This window comes from Gigantopelta aegis, chromosome 2, assembly GCF_016097555.1.
Source record: "Gigantopelta aegis isolate Gae_Host chromosome 2, Gae_host_genome, whole genome shotgun sequence".
NCBI lineage: Eukaryota > Metazoa > Mollusca > Gastropoda > Neomphalida > Peltospiridae > Gigantopelta > Gigantopelta aegis.
The window spans coordinates 39,936,293-39,953,758 of NC_054700.1; the positions used below are offsets into that span (position 1 = coordinate 39,936,293).

A 17,466-nucleotide genomic window follows, 5' to 3' on the forward strand; every position below is an offset into this window, starting at 1 on the left:
AGACGACGAGTATACAGATTTTATAGAGAGGGCGAATTACCTACATTACATAAGATTAACGTGGCTTTAAGGAGGAATGTGGAATCAACATATCCATATCAACTTTACGAAGAACACTCCATGACCTCGATTTTAAATACCAACATATGTCTACAACCGGAAAAGTGATTTTTGAGGACGCCAATATATCAGACAGGAGACTGTCCTATCTCCATTGAAATATCCAGTTTACGAGAACAGGGGGTATTTAATAGTGTATCAAGATGAGACCTGGGTGAATGTCAACCACACAACATCCCACCACTGGACAGATATCCACCCGGGCACAAGTACCGCCAATCACCTGCTGAAATCAGACGCTGCTGATCGAGTTCCTAAACTCTGTTCGGTGACTGGGAAGGGAAAAAGACTTATTATTTGTCATGCTGGCTGTGATAAATATGGATTGATAGATGGCTGTGAATTGATCTTTGAGGCTAAAAAAACAGACGGAGACTATCATGGTGAGATGAATCATGACAATTTCATCAAATGGTTTGAAGAACAACTTATGACTTCTCTACCAGAACCTTCTGTTATCGTCATGGATAACGCAAGCTACCACAACAAATTAACTGAGATTACACGATGTCCACGCAGTTAAACATGTAATAAAGATCGAAGAAGATTTTAGAAAACAAAATAGTTTTATAAGAAATAAAATACCCCCTGTGATAGTCCCCCTTAACGAAGATAGTGATGAAGAAATGAGTTCGTCGACTGATTAAGTTATTTCTCCATACCCATCAGGAGTATTACTTTAATGTATGCATGAACTCTTTAACACCAAAAACTATTTATTTCCATATCATTCACTATCAAACAACCTAACAACCTATAAACTAATCGACTAGAAATGCATATAGACTACACATACATACGAGAGAAATGTTTATTTAACGACACACTCAACGCATTTGATATACGTTTATGTGGCGTCAGACAAAACGGTTAAGGAGCATTATGACAGTGAGAAAGAAACTCGCTACCGCCACATGGGCCACTGTTTTCGATAAGCAATTTTGATAAGCAATAAGGGACGTTTTATATGCACCATCCCATAGACAGGATAGCACATACCACAGCCCTTTATACATCAGTTATGGTGCACAGGCTGGAAATAGACACAACCCAATGGGTCCACCATGTGGGATCGATCAGTCGACCTACCATGAGCGAACGCTTTACCTCTGAGCTACGTCCCGCTCCATATACAAAAGAAGCACTTAAGTGGGGTTGGGGTTGTGCAGAGGGTCCACACCTCCACCAATCGCATGCATACCATATTCTTCTCTCTCTCTCCCTATAACCATATAACCATAGATTAAAATATGTTGAGTGCGTCGTTACATAAATGACGTCTCTCTCTCTCTCTCTCTCTCTCTCTCTCTCTCTCTCTCTCTCTCTCTTCTCTCTCCCTTCAGCGCGCGCGCTTGTGTATTCCACAATATAATTATAATATTTGATACATATTTTTTTTTCAAACTGAGGTTTTGTCACTTGAACTCCCCACCTGAATCCGCACCTGCTTCATGTTTACAGATATGTTCTTAAATATAGGTCATACTACGATTTGTGCGGATAGGACGATAGAACCGAACATTAGTTTGAAACGCACTATAGAATGATGCTTTTGATATGCAAATGTCCTTAGTTATTTATAGGCGAAATAACGTGCATTCAAAAGACACAGAGATTTGTAAAAAGTGGAATTAAGTCAACTTCGTGCATTTTATATGATGATTTGTATATAAAACCTGTCGGGGTTTGGGTTTGTTTTCATGTAAATGCAAAGAAAACAAATATCGAATAGGAAATAAACGTAACATTTGCAAAAAACTTTGGGTCTAAATAATTGAACAGGATAATAGTACTTTTTTCAGACCGTAACTGTGAATAGAGACGCCATTCAGTACCTTAATTCTGTTCGTGTTCAGCTATAGCGAGCGAAGCTAACGTTCGCGGACTATTTGACTGATCCTCGATGTGGTAAATTGGTTTATCATGGAGCGCATAAACCAGTCTAGCGAACGTTGTTTGTTTGTTTGTTGTTGTTGTTGTTGTTTTGTTTTTTTTTGGCTCGGTCGGTCCAAAGTGTACAAATATTGGCTGAGGTCAGTCCAGGTTCTGTCGCCAAATCCACGATCACATGCAACGAATTATTTCCAGTTTAAAATATATTAAATGCAAACTTCAGTTTTTCCTGAGTAAATAGTCTCTGTCTGTGAATTGAACAGAATAATAAGTTAGCAGTTTTGTTTATTTTATTCTATCCAGAAGGGTATGTCAGTGTGAGAATGTGTTGTATGAAAATATGTATTAACATTTTTTAATGGGGTTTTACAGAATGACCTTTCTCTCTGTTCACTAAGGTATAATATTCAGTGTTGTACTATTACTAACTCTTTGTAACTTCAGGTTATAAACTGTAACCCCCCCCCCCCCAACAAAAAAACCCCCCCCCCCCCCCAAACAAAACCAAAAACAAAACCCCACCCAAACCCCTTATCATTCCTGGGTCATGTAGATCACATGTCCCTGTTTCCCTGTACTAGGGCATTTATTTGTAACCGGCCTCGGTGGTGTCGTGGTTAAGCCATTGGACATGCGGCTGGTAGGTACTGGGTTTTCAGCCCGGTACCAGCTCCCACCCAGAGCGAGTTTTAACGACTCAGTGGGTGTAAGATCACTACACTGACTTCTCTCTTACTAATCGCTATCAACTAACCCACTGTCCTGGACAGACAGCCGAGATAGCTGAGGTGTGTGCCCAGGACAGCGTGCTTGAACCTTAATTGGGTATAAGGACGAAAAGCAGTTAAAAAGAAATGAAATGAAGAATACAGGGTATCTGGAAAATAATATATATATATATATATACTCGCGGAAAAAAGTTCCTGTGCACCAAATAATTGCATATAGAGTATAATTTACTTGAAATCTGGTCATAAAAAATTCAGTAAATGAACGTGTAACCACATCCTTCCATATCCCAGCAGTGCCCAGTCAATTGCATGAGCTATTCATGCTTTGTGATCATAAGTTGCATTACCAGCATTTTGGTCACGTGCTCCTCTTTGACGTAATTTTTCTTATCATTGGACTGTAAAACTATCATTCCCAGTCTGGAGATCGTCGCGGTAAGACGTGTTTGTGCACACTGCACGTGCTTTCGTGGATCGACTTGGGGATCCTTCACTTTTGTTGTTTTTATCAGCGAAGTGAAGTTTTCTACTGGGATGTATGCGCCATTGGAACTGATTGAACGCTAGAACGCTTCTCGTTTCGACAGTCTGCACCACCAGGTTGGATTCTTTTTTAGCGAGATTCCTTGCCACCATGTCATTTCTCCGTCTGACTATGTTGACTTGCTTTTTTCGTGACTCGTATGACGGCCATTCTGCAGAACGCCACGGTTGTTCGCGTGTAGTGTCTACATGTCCGAGCCTGTCCTAGCAGCACTGGAAGATTGACCGCCCCACTCTAAGAAGAAATAGGAAGCGGGGTCGGCCCCTACTACACTTTTCTAGACTTTACTTTGTTTTATTGTGATACCATCTCGTATCCTCCGGAGTCGGGCCCGTCCGCACCACTATACCAACCTATGACGACTGGACTATACCCTAGTCTGATTCTCTCTCTCGTTCAGACGGATCCGGCTTCTCGAGATCTGTATTTCAGCACAGCACTACACCTTCAACGTCTATTGACTGTCAATCTAGGGGTTTTCTTGACGGGATACAACCCATCTCGTCCCTACAAGCTGTGCACCCTAACGGCCTTAACGAGGCCACTCACGTGGACATATAGATCGGACTTTAAACTTTTAGACCTTCGTTCAAAAGTTTATGTCGAAATTACTTCTTTTTTTTAAAAATATTATTAAATAGTCCGATCCTCTCTTCTTTCTCTTATTTATTTTTGGACTGTCCTTCTAAAATGCTCCAAATTATATAAATATTCGACCGAGCAGTGAATTCTTTTTATTTTTGGCTTGTAACTTTTTTCTTTTTAAATTTTTAAAAAAAATTATATTAACTTCTTTACTAATTGATATTTTCAAAATTCTGTCCATTTTCAACTCTACCCCCCTCCCCCCCCCCCCCCCCTCCATCTTATCTAATTTCTTTTTGACCACCCGATCTAATCTAGCGACCAAATTTAATGAGTAGAATTTTCTTTATTAATTATATTAGAGATGCGCATCAAAATATTAAAGGCCTACTATTTAATTTTTGGATGTAAATTTCAAAATTGTCCGCTTAATTTTTTTCTGTCCCGGAAAAAGCCCATGGCTATCCAGAGACAGGCCCCGGGACGGACATGCTTGAAACTCTAGTGGTATATGGACATGTAAAAAAAATTCGCACTCGCACTCTAAAACTATTGTATGAATTCTCATCACACAGAAAAGTACTTTTGTTGGCATCTGATCGTCGTCAGTGTGATGCCACGCCTCCAAGAAAATTACTTCTTCGATGGCACAAACGTTGTTGCTAGTCACTTTGGTGTTCATTGGTGTTCATCAGAAAACTATGCAGTGTTTGCGGAGACGTTCTCGACAGTTTAAGAATACTAGGGATCTTCCATGTTTAGGGAGTCGACACGTGACATCACGTTAACAAATTGTCAGTATCAAGCGGGAACACATGAGGAATCATTTGGAAAGGACAAGTTTAACATCCCAATACATCCCTGTGTTAAGGCCAATCAGTGGAAGAACTGTACGCAACTGATTAGGTGATCACAAAGTACAACCATGACATGACGGCAATACGTTGTTCTGTTACATCATCACCGACGGCGCACCAAGCATTGTGTAGACCGCTTTTCAGGTTCAGAAGACAGGAGGGGATCACTGTACTTTTGACAGATAAATAGTATATCTATGCAAAACATTTTATAAATATACGTCTCACTGAAATTTTAATGATGCACGGGAACTTTTTCCCGTGAGTATATATATATATATATCTGAAATCATCTAGGCCTACATGTAATTACTTTCAGATTGGACCTGCATTTGTTGTACATATGACAAAAACCCTGATGCTGATGATGAATGTTTCATGTGCGGCACCGCACGCCAGACGCCGGGTACACCACACCAGAGTCAGCTGCAAGGCACGGCACGCCAGAGTAAGCTGCAAGGCACGGCACACCAGAGTCAGCTGCAAGGCACGGCACACCAGAGCCTGGATTCATCAAACCACAGTCGGGGTAAATTTTTTAAGAGACATGGTCAGGGCAAACCAGCGTTCAAGCCAGACGAGAACGAACTTCCCTCTCTAACTGTTCGCTGGGACGCTTTCAAAATGGGCAGTCCTGAAGGTATGTAATAGTTTTTTTCCCAATCTAATATCTACACCTTCTCCACTGAAAATATGGTGATGATATTGTATCAAGTAAAAAAACGTCCAGGCGTATTAGGCGGGTTCATACTTTACCACTTTGAAAGCTTATTGCAGCATCTAGTCTGGTGCAATATATCATATTCCTCAGTGGCCGTGATATGTACTATCCTGTCTCTAGCAAAGTGAATACAGTAAAATAACCCTTGCTGCTTTTTGGAAGTAGTAGCCTTTGTGAAGACAATGTTCCCCTCCCTCTCTATTGGGCCTTTTGTTCTCTCTCTCTCTCTCTCTCTCTCTCTCTCTCTCTCTCTCTCTCTCTCTCCTCTCTCTCTCTCTCCTCTCTCTCTCTCTCTCTCCATCTCTCATCTCCTCTCTCTCTCTCTCTCTCTCTCTCTCTCTCTCTCTCTCTCTCTCTCTCTCTCTCTCTCTCTCTCTCTCTCTCTCTCTCTCATCTCTGTCTCTCATCTCTCTCTCATCTTCTCTCTCTCTCATCTTCTCTCTTTCTCTCTCATCATCTTCTCTCTCTCTCTCTCTGTTTTTCTCTCTCTCTCTCTCTCTCTCTCTCTCTCTCTCTCTCTCTCTCTCTCTCTCTCTCTCTCTCTCTCTCTCTCTCTCTCCTTTCCTTCCATTATCAGTGTATACACTTATGCTTGATGTTAGAACCTTCGGTTTCTCTTTCAGGGGACACTAACACAGATAGCAAGAGCAAATCACCCAACCCGGCTTTGTACAAGACAAGAACATTTCGCCAGATGACACCAGGTATAGTAGATTCAAAATATACATAAACATCCTGATAATCAAAGGATAACATATGCCAGCATGGGCGGATCCAGGACACATTTTTAGAGAGTGAGGGGGGGGGGGGGGGAGCAAGGAAAAAGAGGCACATTGGCTCGTTAAAAGGGCATCTTAATGAAAGTTTTAATATTTGCAGTTAATATGAATGCGTTTGTGTATATACCACAGTGTACGAACGGAAGTGTGCACAAATGACTAGCTGCGGTTTTCTGTAGCGCTAGCTGCATTAAAACTACATTCCCTGCAATATTTTTATTATTTAAGCATATAGAACAAAAAATCCAATTACGTTTGGTGCATATATGACGCCGCACTCCGCATTGGTTTCACTACGCTGGCTTATTCAGGTCAAAAACAAAGCCATGAATTTGAAAGTGGAACACTTTTGACGGGCTCGTACCGATCTCGGTTTTCATTGGATTATCACAAGTATAAAATTCCCCAACAAGAGATCACGTGAGATTTCGCAATTTTTTAACAAATTTAACTGTCTTGATTGAGGGGTCGTCTCATATCTCCAAAACATATTTATATCCATAGAGGTATGGTACAACGCCTTTCCAGGGGTCGGTGAGTGGGGGATTTGCCTTGAAATTTTGACAGTGGCCAGCTGTTGGCATACTCGTTACATGTAAGGGGGTGTTACTAATTACGTAACGCTCTAGGGGCAGAGGAAGAGGGTACTGTGTTCGATTTACGTAACATTTTTCAAGACTATATGCTATTTTTATTCATTACTTAGACCTAAAAAGGTGTTTTTTGGAAATGCACGGTCAGTCTAGGATCGATCCCCATCGGCGGGTATACAAAAATACCATGGTATGTGATATCCTGTCTGTGGGATGGTACATATAAACGATCCTTTGCTAAACAAAATGTAGCAGGTTTCCAAGGCGTGTGTGCAGGGATTTCAGCGGGGTTGGGATTATAGACTGTGTTAAGCGAAGTTTATATGGGGCCATGCTCCCCCCAAAAATACATTTCAATTTTTTTTAAGCTTGGGCAAGTAAGGGTTTCGACCTCCAATACCCTCCCCCTGCACATGCACCCGATTCCTCTCTAAGATTATATGTCAAAATTACCAAATGGTAGACATCCAACAGCAGATGGAAGGAAGGATAGGATATGTTTTATTTAACGACGCACTCAACACATTTTATTTACGGTTGTATGGGGTCGGATGATTATTAAATCAATATGCTTTATCTTTGATGTCGTTAAACACCCCCCCCCCCCCAACTTTACCCTTTCCAAACGAAATAATATTTATTTGAATTTGTCGATTTTAACACGTAAAATTAAGAAGTGAAAACGTTCATTGTCTATTTTAGTATATTTTATTTTTAAAATATATACATGATTAATGTGTTACTAGTATACCAACTAAACTTTGAAAGTTCTACTAACACTTTATAAAATATCAATTCTGAAATAGGAAGGTACGACTGTCGATAATACGTTGTCAAGATCAAACCGGTTTTAACTACAGCGCAAGATTTCTCTTTTACTTTTTTGAGACGAACCCTACAATTTGAAATCGGCAAACGCACGTGTTAACTGAAACTGACAACAGGCTGTCGTTTGTGCTTTGCTGAGTTATGGCGGCACAGGCGACGAATCAAGAGTATACGTTTGACGATATCCGTTCATAGCGAACACACACGACTTTTTTAAAAGTGCATTTGAGTTGTATTTCACATTTGTACATGATGTTATAATATGGTAACCAGATAATGTAACTTTAACAAAGATTATTATATGAGCTTTGAGGCCCGTCGGAGCATTTTTGAAAGTGGGGGTGGGCTAATGATCAGGGTCGTTTTTGAGCATGGCACGAGATGGGTAAGGGGTCCGGGGGCATGCTCCCCTTGGGAAATTTTAAAAACTAGATGGCTTTAAATGCCTTTTCTTGGCATCTGAATCGCAAAATTAGCCATTTTCTAAAATAATTTAAAAACTATTTTAAGCATTATTTTGCATATTATAACCGAAGAAGCTAATTTGAAACTGAGAAATATTAATCTATGTTCATTCCATGTTTAAAATCTGTGTGTGATCCTTAATCATATGTCCGACGCCATATAACCGTAAATAAAATGTGCTGAGTGCGTCGTTAAATAAAACATTTCCTTCCTTCCATGTTTAAAACGTAGCTGTAACTATAAGAAACAAATACTTGGACATGAAGTATGTTCATTTCATTTTTAAAACTCAAAATTCTAAAATGAAACAGATTTTATTTATTTATTCAAATTATATAGCTTTGCATCACTCATAGGATACCCTCTCTTCTATCACTTGATAAGAAGCATTGCAAGTGAACTTTAGTGTTTCGAGCTTTAGCTATTCAAATTACTGTATGTTCATCATTCGTATTTCCTCAAAGAGCAGATATAACCAGTTATGGTCGATACAAAGCTATGTCCATTCCGGGGTTTCAATCTCAAATTCCTGGATTTATGTTCTTTCTTGACGTTAATACACTAGTGGACCTGTTGCATATTTATTATAGGCTATAGTCTGTACAGGATTATAATTAGACAGCTTCGTTTTTCAGATTATACTTTCCTTGAGAAAGAAGTACGAATTGTTATGATCGGCATCACTGGTTCAGGAAAAAGTTCGTCAGGAAACTCTATTCTTGGAACTAAATGTTTCCATTCAGAGTGTAGTCCAACATCTGTCACAGCAGCATGTCAGCAAGGCAGTGCAACTCGATTTGGCTGTCGTATAAACATTATAGACACGCCGGGTTTGCTGGATACTGGTCGCTCACAAGCTGAAATTACAAAAGAAATTATGAAATGTATTGGAATATCTGCCCCAGGTCCACACGCCTTTATCCTCGTGCTCAAAATCAAGCGGTTTACGAAAGAAGAAAACGATACCATCAGTTACTTCAGAGGGGTGTTTGGAGACGGGATGCTGAACTACCTGTTTGTATTGTTTACAGGGATGGATGATCTGGAAGACGAAAAACGCACACTGGAGGACTATGTTGCAAAAGCCCCAGCAGATCTTAAAACTCTTCTCAAAGATTGTCATGGAAAGTATTTTGGAATAAACAACCGCGAAAAAGATCAGAACCGAAAGGAAAAGCAAGTCTCAGACCTAATATTGAATATTAAATCAAATGTTTTGAAGAACGGCGGAAAACATTATAAAACTGAGATGTTGGAAGCTGCGGAAAAACAAATGAGAAAGAGAGAACAGGAAATATTGAAACAGAAGGAAGAGGAACTTCGCAGGCAAGAGCAACAAATAATGGAAAAATTCGAAGCAACACAAGCAAAGGTAGAGGAAAAGTATAGAAAGGAAAAGGAAAGAATGCAAAGAGAATTGGCGCTGATAGAGAAAGAAAATAAAGCACGAATGGAGGCATTAGCTGAAAAGCAAAAGAGAGAAGCAGCCGAAGCTAAAGCTCGCCAAGATGAATGCATTGCCAGACTGGAGAAAGAAGGGGAAATGCAGCGAGCAGAGATGGAGAAACGACGACTCCAAGAGGAGCGAGAGCGAGAGCGGGCGCAAAAAGAAGAAGAAAGGAAACGAATTGAACAAGAACACGAAAGAAGAATTGAATCAGAATTACAGAAAATACGGGACAAGTTGGTCCGGGATGAAGAGGAACGCAAACGACGGGAAGAAGAGATTGAAAAACTTATGAAAAAGAAAGAAGAGGAAGCTTTGATAAAAGCGAGGGAAGAGGCGAGAGAAGAAACAGAAACTGGTGGTGGTGTCATGGGTTATCTCTGGAATGGTGTAAAATACTGGTTAGGTTGGTGATATACCATAAGACCTGTTAGGTGGTTTATCACTTGATAGATAGCTAGCATCGCACGTTAACGTAAATGTATAGAGCTTCATGTATTCAAATTACAGACACGCGACTAACATAGAAGATCTAGCTGAGCAAGCTAAGTCTCACATTTACAGACTACGAGCATTTCCTTGCAGATATCTAATTGTATAAAGATTTTTCACCGACTACATTCATAATACAAAATTAGAAAACATTAAAACTTCATTAACAGTATCCTCCAGAGGAATTAAAACCCCACCAGAAACACGTGGCATTATTTAGATTTCATCTCTCTAATATGTGTATATAGAACTTGTTTTGTTTCAACTACTTATAGCAATTGAACAGATGGCATCGTATAAACTTGACCGGCCTTGGTGGCGTCGTGGCAGGCCATCGGTCTACAGGCTGGTAGGTACTGGGTTCGGATCCCAGTCGAGGCATGGGATTTTTAATCCCGATACCGACTTCAAACCCTGAGTGGTGCATCAATGGGTAGGTAAACTTGCACCGACTATCCCAAGTTTGGTTTGTACTATTCTGCCTGTGGGAAGTGCAAATAAAAGATCCCTTGTTGCTAATCGGAAGAGTAGCCCATGTAGTGGCGACAGCGGGTTTCCTTTCAAAATCTGTGTGGTCCTTAACCATATGTCTGACGCCATATAACCGTAAATAAATTGTGTTGAGTGCGAAATAAAACATTCTTTCGTAGGACCCAAGTTTTGTACTCCCTCTCACCATGGAATCAACCACTGGCCATGCCAGAGACTGGAACCATGTGGGCATTCCTCAACATTTAATGGCCATGGGCATTATGAAGCTATTTAGACTTGGACTTTTAGGGGTTTGTTTTGGGGTTTTTTTTAGCTTACGAAAAATGTCCTACATGGCTGTTGTAGGGTTTGTTTTATTTGTTTAGCTTAAGAAAAATGATGCTGTTCTTCACGTTTCTGAGTAACGCCTAGATACTGATGTTACATATTAATAAATATTTTTGTTCAGAATATAATTTGTGACCTGTTCAGAATATCAGTGTGTGTATATTTAATAATTGGTGACCTGTTCAGAATATCAGTGTCTCTATATTTAATAATTGGTGACCTGTTCAGAATATCAGTGTGTGTATATTTAATCATTGGTGACCTGTTCAGAATATCAGTGTGTGTATATTTAATCATTGGTGACCTGTTCAGAATATCAGTGTGTGTATATTTAATCATTGGTGACCTGTTCAGAATATCAGTGTCTATATAATTTTATTATTTTAGTTACAATTACAGTTTTTCAGCATTCCGCTGCCTCCATTAGGGGACCGTCTCTCTCTCTCTCTCTCTCTCTCTCTCTCTCTCTCTCACTCTCTCTCTCTCTCTCTCTCTCTCTCTCTCTCTCTGAATAAATACACATTACACAGGAAAATTTACACAGGGTAAGTAGTTACAAGTTGTACCCAGTTGTTCTCGCTCGCTCACTCACTCACTCTCTCTCTCTCTCTCTCTCTCTCTCTCTCTCTCTCTCTCTCTCTCTCTGAGCCAAATATATACCCCTCGAGTTACAAAATATGTGATAGCATTGGAACGGTGGTAGCTTTTAGTCTTTTAACACCCTTTGTATAAGTTTACCCTAAAATAAAGTGCAGACATCGTTTTTTTAATCATTTTGATAAATGGAGTGACAAAAATATTTATCTGATTTTTAGATACATGGATTTGAAGGAAATTCATTATGAAATTCAGTTAATAAAATATATTTCATGTGATAAGCAAAATTAAGGTGAGGCATTAAAAATATTCTTGTTTGTTTCCTAAAATAATTGAACAGAAACACCCTGAACTTATTTAAGGATAATATTTAATGCAAATATGACAAGTAATTTTATGTTTATAATCAAACAATCGCTAAAACGTTTTAATTGTATATATTATTTCACCTAACTGTTGCAAACGATTTTTCAAAATCTTACAATTAGAAACATTGTCTGTTTTGATGACAATTGTATTTAATTTGTTATTGTACAAGAACACTGAAATTGAATTTTTGTTAGGAATCTGGTACACCTAAATGTTACTTGAATTAATATAGGTTATTTTGAGGTCACAAAAGTTCGGGACGCAACACGAAATAAGCTGTAATTGCAGACTTGGCATAAAACAAAAACAGAACTTAGTTGAATACGTGTAATATATAAAATTATTTACATGTTTTTCTTGTTATTTTATTTTTAATTAATAAATTAAAATATTGAAATAAAAGAGGTTACATATATGCGTACATATTTACATGTGCGCACGCACGCACGCACAAACACACACACACACACACACGCGCGCTGGGCTCACTCACTCACTCACTCACTCTCTCTCTCTCTCTCTCTCTCTCTCAGCCAAATATATACCCCTCGAGTTACAAAATATGTGATAGCATTGGAACGGTGGTAGCTTTTAGTCTTTTAACACCCTTTGTATAAGTTTACCCTAAAATAAACTGCAGACATCGTTTTTTTTAATAATTTTGATAAATGGAGTGACAAAAATATTTATCTGATTTTTAGATACATGGATTTGAAGGAAATTCATTATGAAATTCAGTTAATAAAATATATTTCATTCGATAAGCAAAATTAAGATGAGGCATTAAAAATATTCTTGTTTGTTTCCTAAAATAATTGAACAGAAACACCCTGAACTTATTTAAGGATAATATTTAATGCAAATATGACAAGTAATTTTATGTTTATAATCAAACAATCGCTAAAACGTTTTAATTGTATATATTATTTCACCTAACTGTTGCAAACGATTTTTCAAAACCTTACAATTAGAAACATTGTCTGTTTTGATGACAATTGTATTTAATTTGTTATTGTACAAGAACACTGAAATTGAATTTTTGTTAGGAATCTGGTAAACCTAAACGTTACTTGAATTATTATAGGTTATTTTGAGGTCACAAAAGTTCGGGACGCAACACGAAATAAGTTGTAATTGCAGACTTGGCATAAAACAAATTCAGAACTTAGTTGAATACGTGTAATATATTAAATTATTTACATGTTTTTCTTGTTAATTTATTTTTAATTAATAAATTAAAATATTGAAATAAAAGAGTTTACATATATGCGTACATATTTACATGTGCGCACGCACGCACGCACGCACGCACACACACACACACACGCCTTGCAACGGAACGAATTTTGGTTTGGCCAATTTTGAGATATGCAGAATATTGTTTTTGAAAATTATTAAAATGTGGTTATTTAAGAATGTTTTTTACATAGAAAGAAAAAGAAATGTTTTATTTAACGACGCACTCAACACATTTTATTTACAGTTATATGGCGTCAGACATATGGTTACGAACCACACAGATTTTGAGAGGAAACCCGCTGTCGCCACTACATGGGCTACTCTTCCGATTAGCAGCAAGGGATCTTTTATTTGCACTTCCCACAGGCAGGATAGCACAAACCATGGCCTTTGTTGAACCAGTTATGGATCACTGGTCGGTGCAAGTGGTTTACACCTACCCATTGAGCCTTGCGGAGCACTCACTCAGGGTTTGGAGTTGGTATCTGGATTAAAAATCCCATGCCTCGACTGGGATCCGAACCCAGTACCTACCAGCCTGTAGACCGATGGCCTACCACGACGCCGGTTTTTTAGATAGATTAAATGTAGCCACTTTGTATAAAAATAGTAATTGGCTAATTTGGCAATGGACAAGGTATGTGAGCCCTGCATACATACATACATACATACAATATTAAAATATCATTACAAAATATATCAATATATGAACACTTTGTGAAAATTTAAGAAGACGTTTTATAAATAACAATCCTACTTTCTACATACCAAATACACCAAAGCGATTTCTTTTCGGGCTCCTAGCTGGACATCCTGACACCAAGGTGCAAATAAACGGGATGTCCAGTCATTTGACCAGAACATGATATTTGCTGTGACATGTCGACAACATCACCTACAAAAGATTTCGTAGAAACACTGGAAACACTGAGGTCATCCAGATACTGTACAAGCTTCGGTACGGTATGTGACCCAAAAACACACTTGGGCTGGGGCTGGTGAGTATGAAAAAGAAACGCACTGAATCGAATGTGACGAAGCATATCGCATCTGTTCTGGCTAGAACTATAGATCTGGCAGCAGACACCATTGAATACAATCTAAGATAATAAAGAATTGAATATTGAACATAATTTGACAGCGCGAGACTTGCCAGACTGAGATCCAGCTTTGGTGTGTGGTGGACCTTAGATTTTCAGTGTGTTGAAGTTCAACTCTAGGACGAGTTATTAAACAGTATTATTAACAGCTGAGCCCAGCAGTGCATTCTTAGGTCAGTTCAAAATTAACAAATAAAAATTCCATCATACTTGCTGACCAAGAATAAAAGACGACAGGGAAGCAGTGTTATATTACACCCATAGTCTGACTTGTTTGGAAATGGAAGGGGTGTGTGTGTGTGTGTGTGTGTGTGTGTGTGTGTGTGTGTCTCCAAGCGTAACTTTTTAATATTCTTTTTTTTTTTTTTGTGGGGTGTATGGTCTGGCTTTACTAGCGTTACGGGGTAGAGAGGGAGTCTAATTTTGACAAAAATAGCTTTTGAGTAATATTTGAATGATCCTTTAGGCTGTATCCATTTTCGTTTATGGATTTGTGATTTTCAGTTATTAAAGTATATAGTACAAATTTGTTTTGTTTAACGATGCCACTAGAGCACATTAATTTATTAATTATTGGCTGATGGATTTCAACATACTTTCGACATATAGTCTTAATGAGGAAACCCGCTACATTTTCCCATTAGTATATGCATCACCCACAGACAGGATGACACATACCACAGCCTTTGATATACCAGTCGTGGTGCACTAGCTGAAATGAGAAATAGCCCAATGGGCCCGTGAATGGGGATCGATCGCAGACCGACCATGCACTAAGCGAGCGCTTTAAATACCACTGGTCTAAAAAATATTCATAATTAACACACACAAAAAAAAGGAGGAAAAAGGGGAGATAACTCTTTGAGGAGTGTCACTGTATTGGTCTGATTTGGCCTGTAAAAAATGGGGGGGAAATTATTGGTATGATACACTGGAATTGTTTTGTTGAAATAAAGATTTCTATTTTAGGCCAAGTCTGACTGATTGCTAAACCTGGTAATATCATACTGTATACAGGGGGGTATTTTCAGGCCACCTCACCTGTCCCTCAATTTTTACATTTGATTTTAAAGTTGAAAATTGTGGAATGTGGGAAACATTTTCTAATTACTTCAGTGATTATCACAAAACTGTTGCTCTATTTGGAGTATCTTTGGCATATTGGGTAACCACTAGCAGCCATACGTCCACCATGACACAACAGCATGTTGTTTCAGTGTGTTGTTACTACATACCAGGACAAAGTATTCAGTAGGGGTATTCTGCGGACCTGGCAAATGTTTTCCCAGAGGCAGGATTATTTGTCAGTCAGATAATTTTGAAAAGTGAGAACATGTTTTTGTCACACTGGGGCAGACTACAGAAAACTAAATTTATATACTGACATTGAGAAATTATTATGGGGAAACCCCCTGCCAAGAAAAAAAAAGTTTTGGGTAGACCCCCTAACAGAAAAAATGAATATGTAATTGGTCACAAATTCCATCACCAAAAAGAAAGTACACTGCTCCCAAATGCCACCAAATCACCTACCTGTACCAGGCTGTCCAGGGAAGACTTTGATGCAGTGGCTAAGCCGTCAACGAGTCGAGGTGCATCTTCATATGTGGTCACCGATTCACAGGGGACGACTGGCAATATGCGGTTACTTCGGCCTCACCCAGCTGTTCCCGATGCCTTGGAAGATTTCCTGAAACAAAACAATCAAGACTTAGATGGCTATAAACTTCTTCATTGTGGTAAAGTGCTCAATCTATTCAATGAATCTTATCGAGAACATAGAAATAACTTCCCAACATGTGATGGTGATCTGAAGTATGACGAACAGTCCTATCAACAATGGGGTATGTGTTGGCGCCTAGGTTTAAAATGTGAGCTATGTCATTTTAGATCGAAGAAGCACAAATTGTATGAAGAAGTCACTGTACACACTGCACGAGGTCAGAAAGCTGCTCAGCCTAATATTGGGATACATGTTGGCCTTACGAATACATCAGTTGGAATTACAGGATTTCGCGATTCCTTATCCGCAGCTGGTATCCCTGTTGGAAGCAAGCGTGGAATGCAGAATTCAGCCAATTATGTTGGATCCAAAACAGTGTACATAAACAGACAGGATATGAAAGAAAGACGGTCTAATTTGGTTCGACTAAACAAACTAAAAGGTTTTACCAGTGATCACAAGATAAGTGTTGAGGGAGACTGCCGTTACAACAACAGACTTTTCGGTGGGAACTCGAGCACACCCCTCCAGCCTGCAACTCAAGCGGTCTACACCACTGCTGAGAACGAAACACCTAAAAAGGACATTATTGGGATATACACTGCAAACAAACTCTGCAAAAAAGCCGAAATCCTCAGATCTAAGGGAGAGAAAATTACATGTCCAGATCACGGTGAAAAATGTACAGCCAATTTCAAGACAACAGATTCCATCGGCAATGAGGGCTTATATGCAGAAAAATGTGTGAATGAATTTCAAGTGGACGAAGACAAACTCAACATTGGTTATTTCACGACTGATGGCGATTCACATGCTACTGACGGTGCTACCCGGGCGCAGACAGGTTCCACTGAAAATTTACGTGACACTAGACATTTTTCTAAAAGTCAGCAAAAGGCGATTGAAAAAGTTTCATTTAGCTTAACCATGTTTCCGGGGGAAAATAAATCAGACCGACAGAAAGTACAGCGACGTTTTGCCATCGACATCAAGCAACGTTGTCACCTCGAACTTGACATCGCCCACCGTCAACTTGCAGGAGATATCACTAAAATAGTTAGAAAAATGACGTACACCATCGATTCCATCGTGGCCTGTGTGAGTGGCAACTGTTCAACGCCGTGTCAAATGTATTCATTTGTGTGTTCGGGCAGGCGGATCAAGGCATGGAAACCTGCCTATTTACCTGCAGATTAAGTTCTGAAAATGAAAGAAGGCGATAAAGAATTGTTAAGAAAATGCCTAGAACTTTGACTCGGCAAAACTGCACTTCTTAAAACAAAACTCAATACAAACACTCAAAAAGTAGAAAGTGTCAACCGGGCTTATACTAGAACAAATCCGAAACAAGTGACATTCTATCGCAACTTTGAAGCAAGAATACACAGTGCAGCCCACATGCTCAACAAAGGAATTCTAAAGTCTACTGTTACAAGATGTCAACTAGTGGGAGCCCCACTGACTGGAAGAATACACGCCCTCGCAGAACTGAAAGCTCGGGAACGTGAAGACCGGTATCACGCTACTAGGAAAAAAAACTACTCGGTACAGATCCCGAAGAAAT

General features: G+C 39.1%; 2 protein-coding genes and 1 long non-coding RNA gene across 3 annotated transcripts in view; 2 read left to right on the forward strand and 1 right to left on the reverse strand.

Annotated features, from left to right (window-relative positions):
- LOC121388501 overlaps positions 1–6,181 on the forward strand; it is a 27,629-nt gene extending 21,448 nt beyond the window's left edge. Inside the window, exons 2-3 of the mRNA XM_041519859.1 lie at positions 5,050–5,370; positions 6,075–6,181. Of these exons, the coding sequence (XP_041375793.1) occupies positions 5,050–5,370; positions 6,075–6,181 (428 nt within the window). The remainder of the gene's footprint in view (positions 1–5,049; positions 5,371–6,074) is intronic.
- Positions 6,182–8,355: 2,174 nt separating this feature from the next.
- LOC121385373 (immune-associated nucleotide-binding protein 9-like) lies at positions 8,356–10,470 on the forward strand. Its single transcript, XM_041516039.1, has one exon. It carries the CDS (start codon positions 8,787–8,789, stop codon positions 9,975–9,977), a length of 1,191 nt encoding a protein of 396 aa, XP_041371973.1. The 5' UTR covers positions 8,356–8,786; the 3' UTR covers positions 9,978–10,470.
- Positions 10,471–15,048: 4,578 nt separating this feature from the next.
- On the reverse strand, positions 15,049–16,469 carry LOC121385382. The gene is made up of 3 exons (XR_005959532.1): positions 16,352–16,469; positions 15,713–15,869; positions 15,049–15,073 (listed from the first exon to the last, which is right to left on the reverse strand). It is a non-coding gene; the product is annotated as an uncharacterized LOC121385382 (long non-coding RNA).
- Positions 16,470–17,466: the final 997 nt, after the last annotated feature.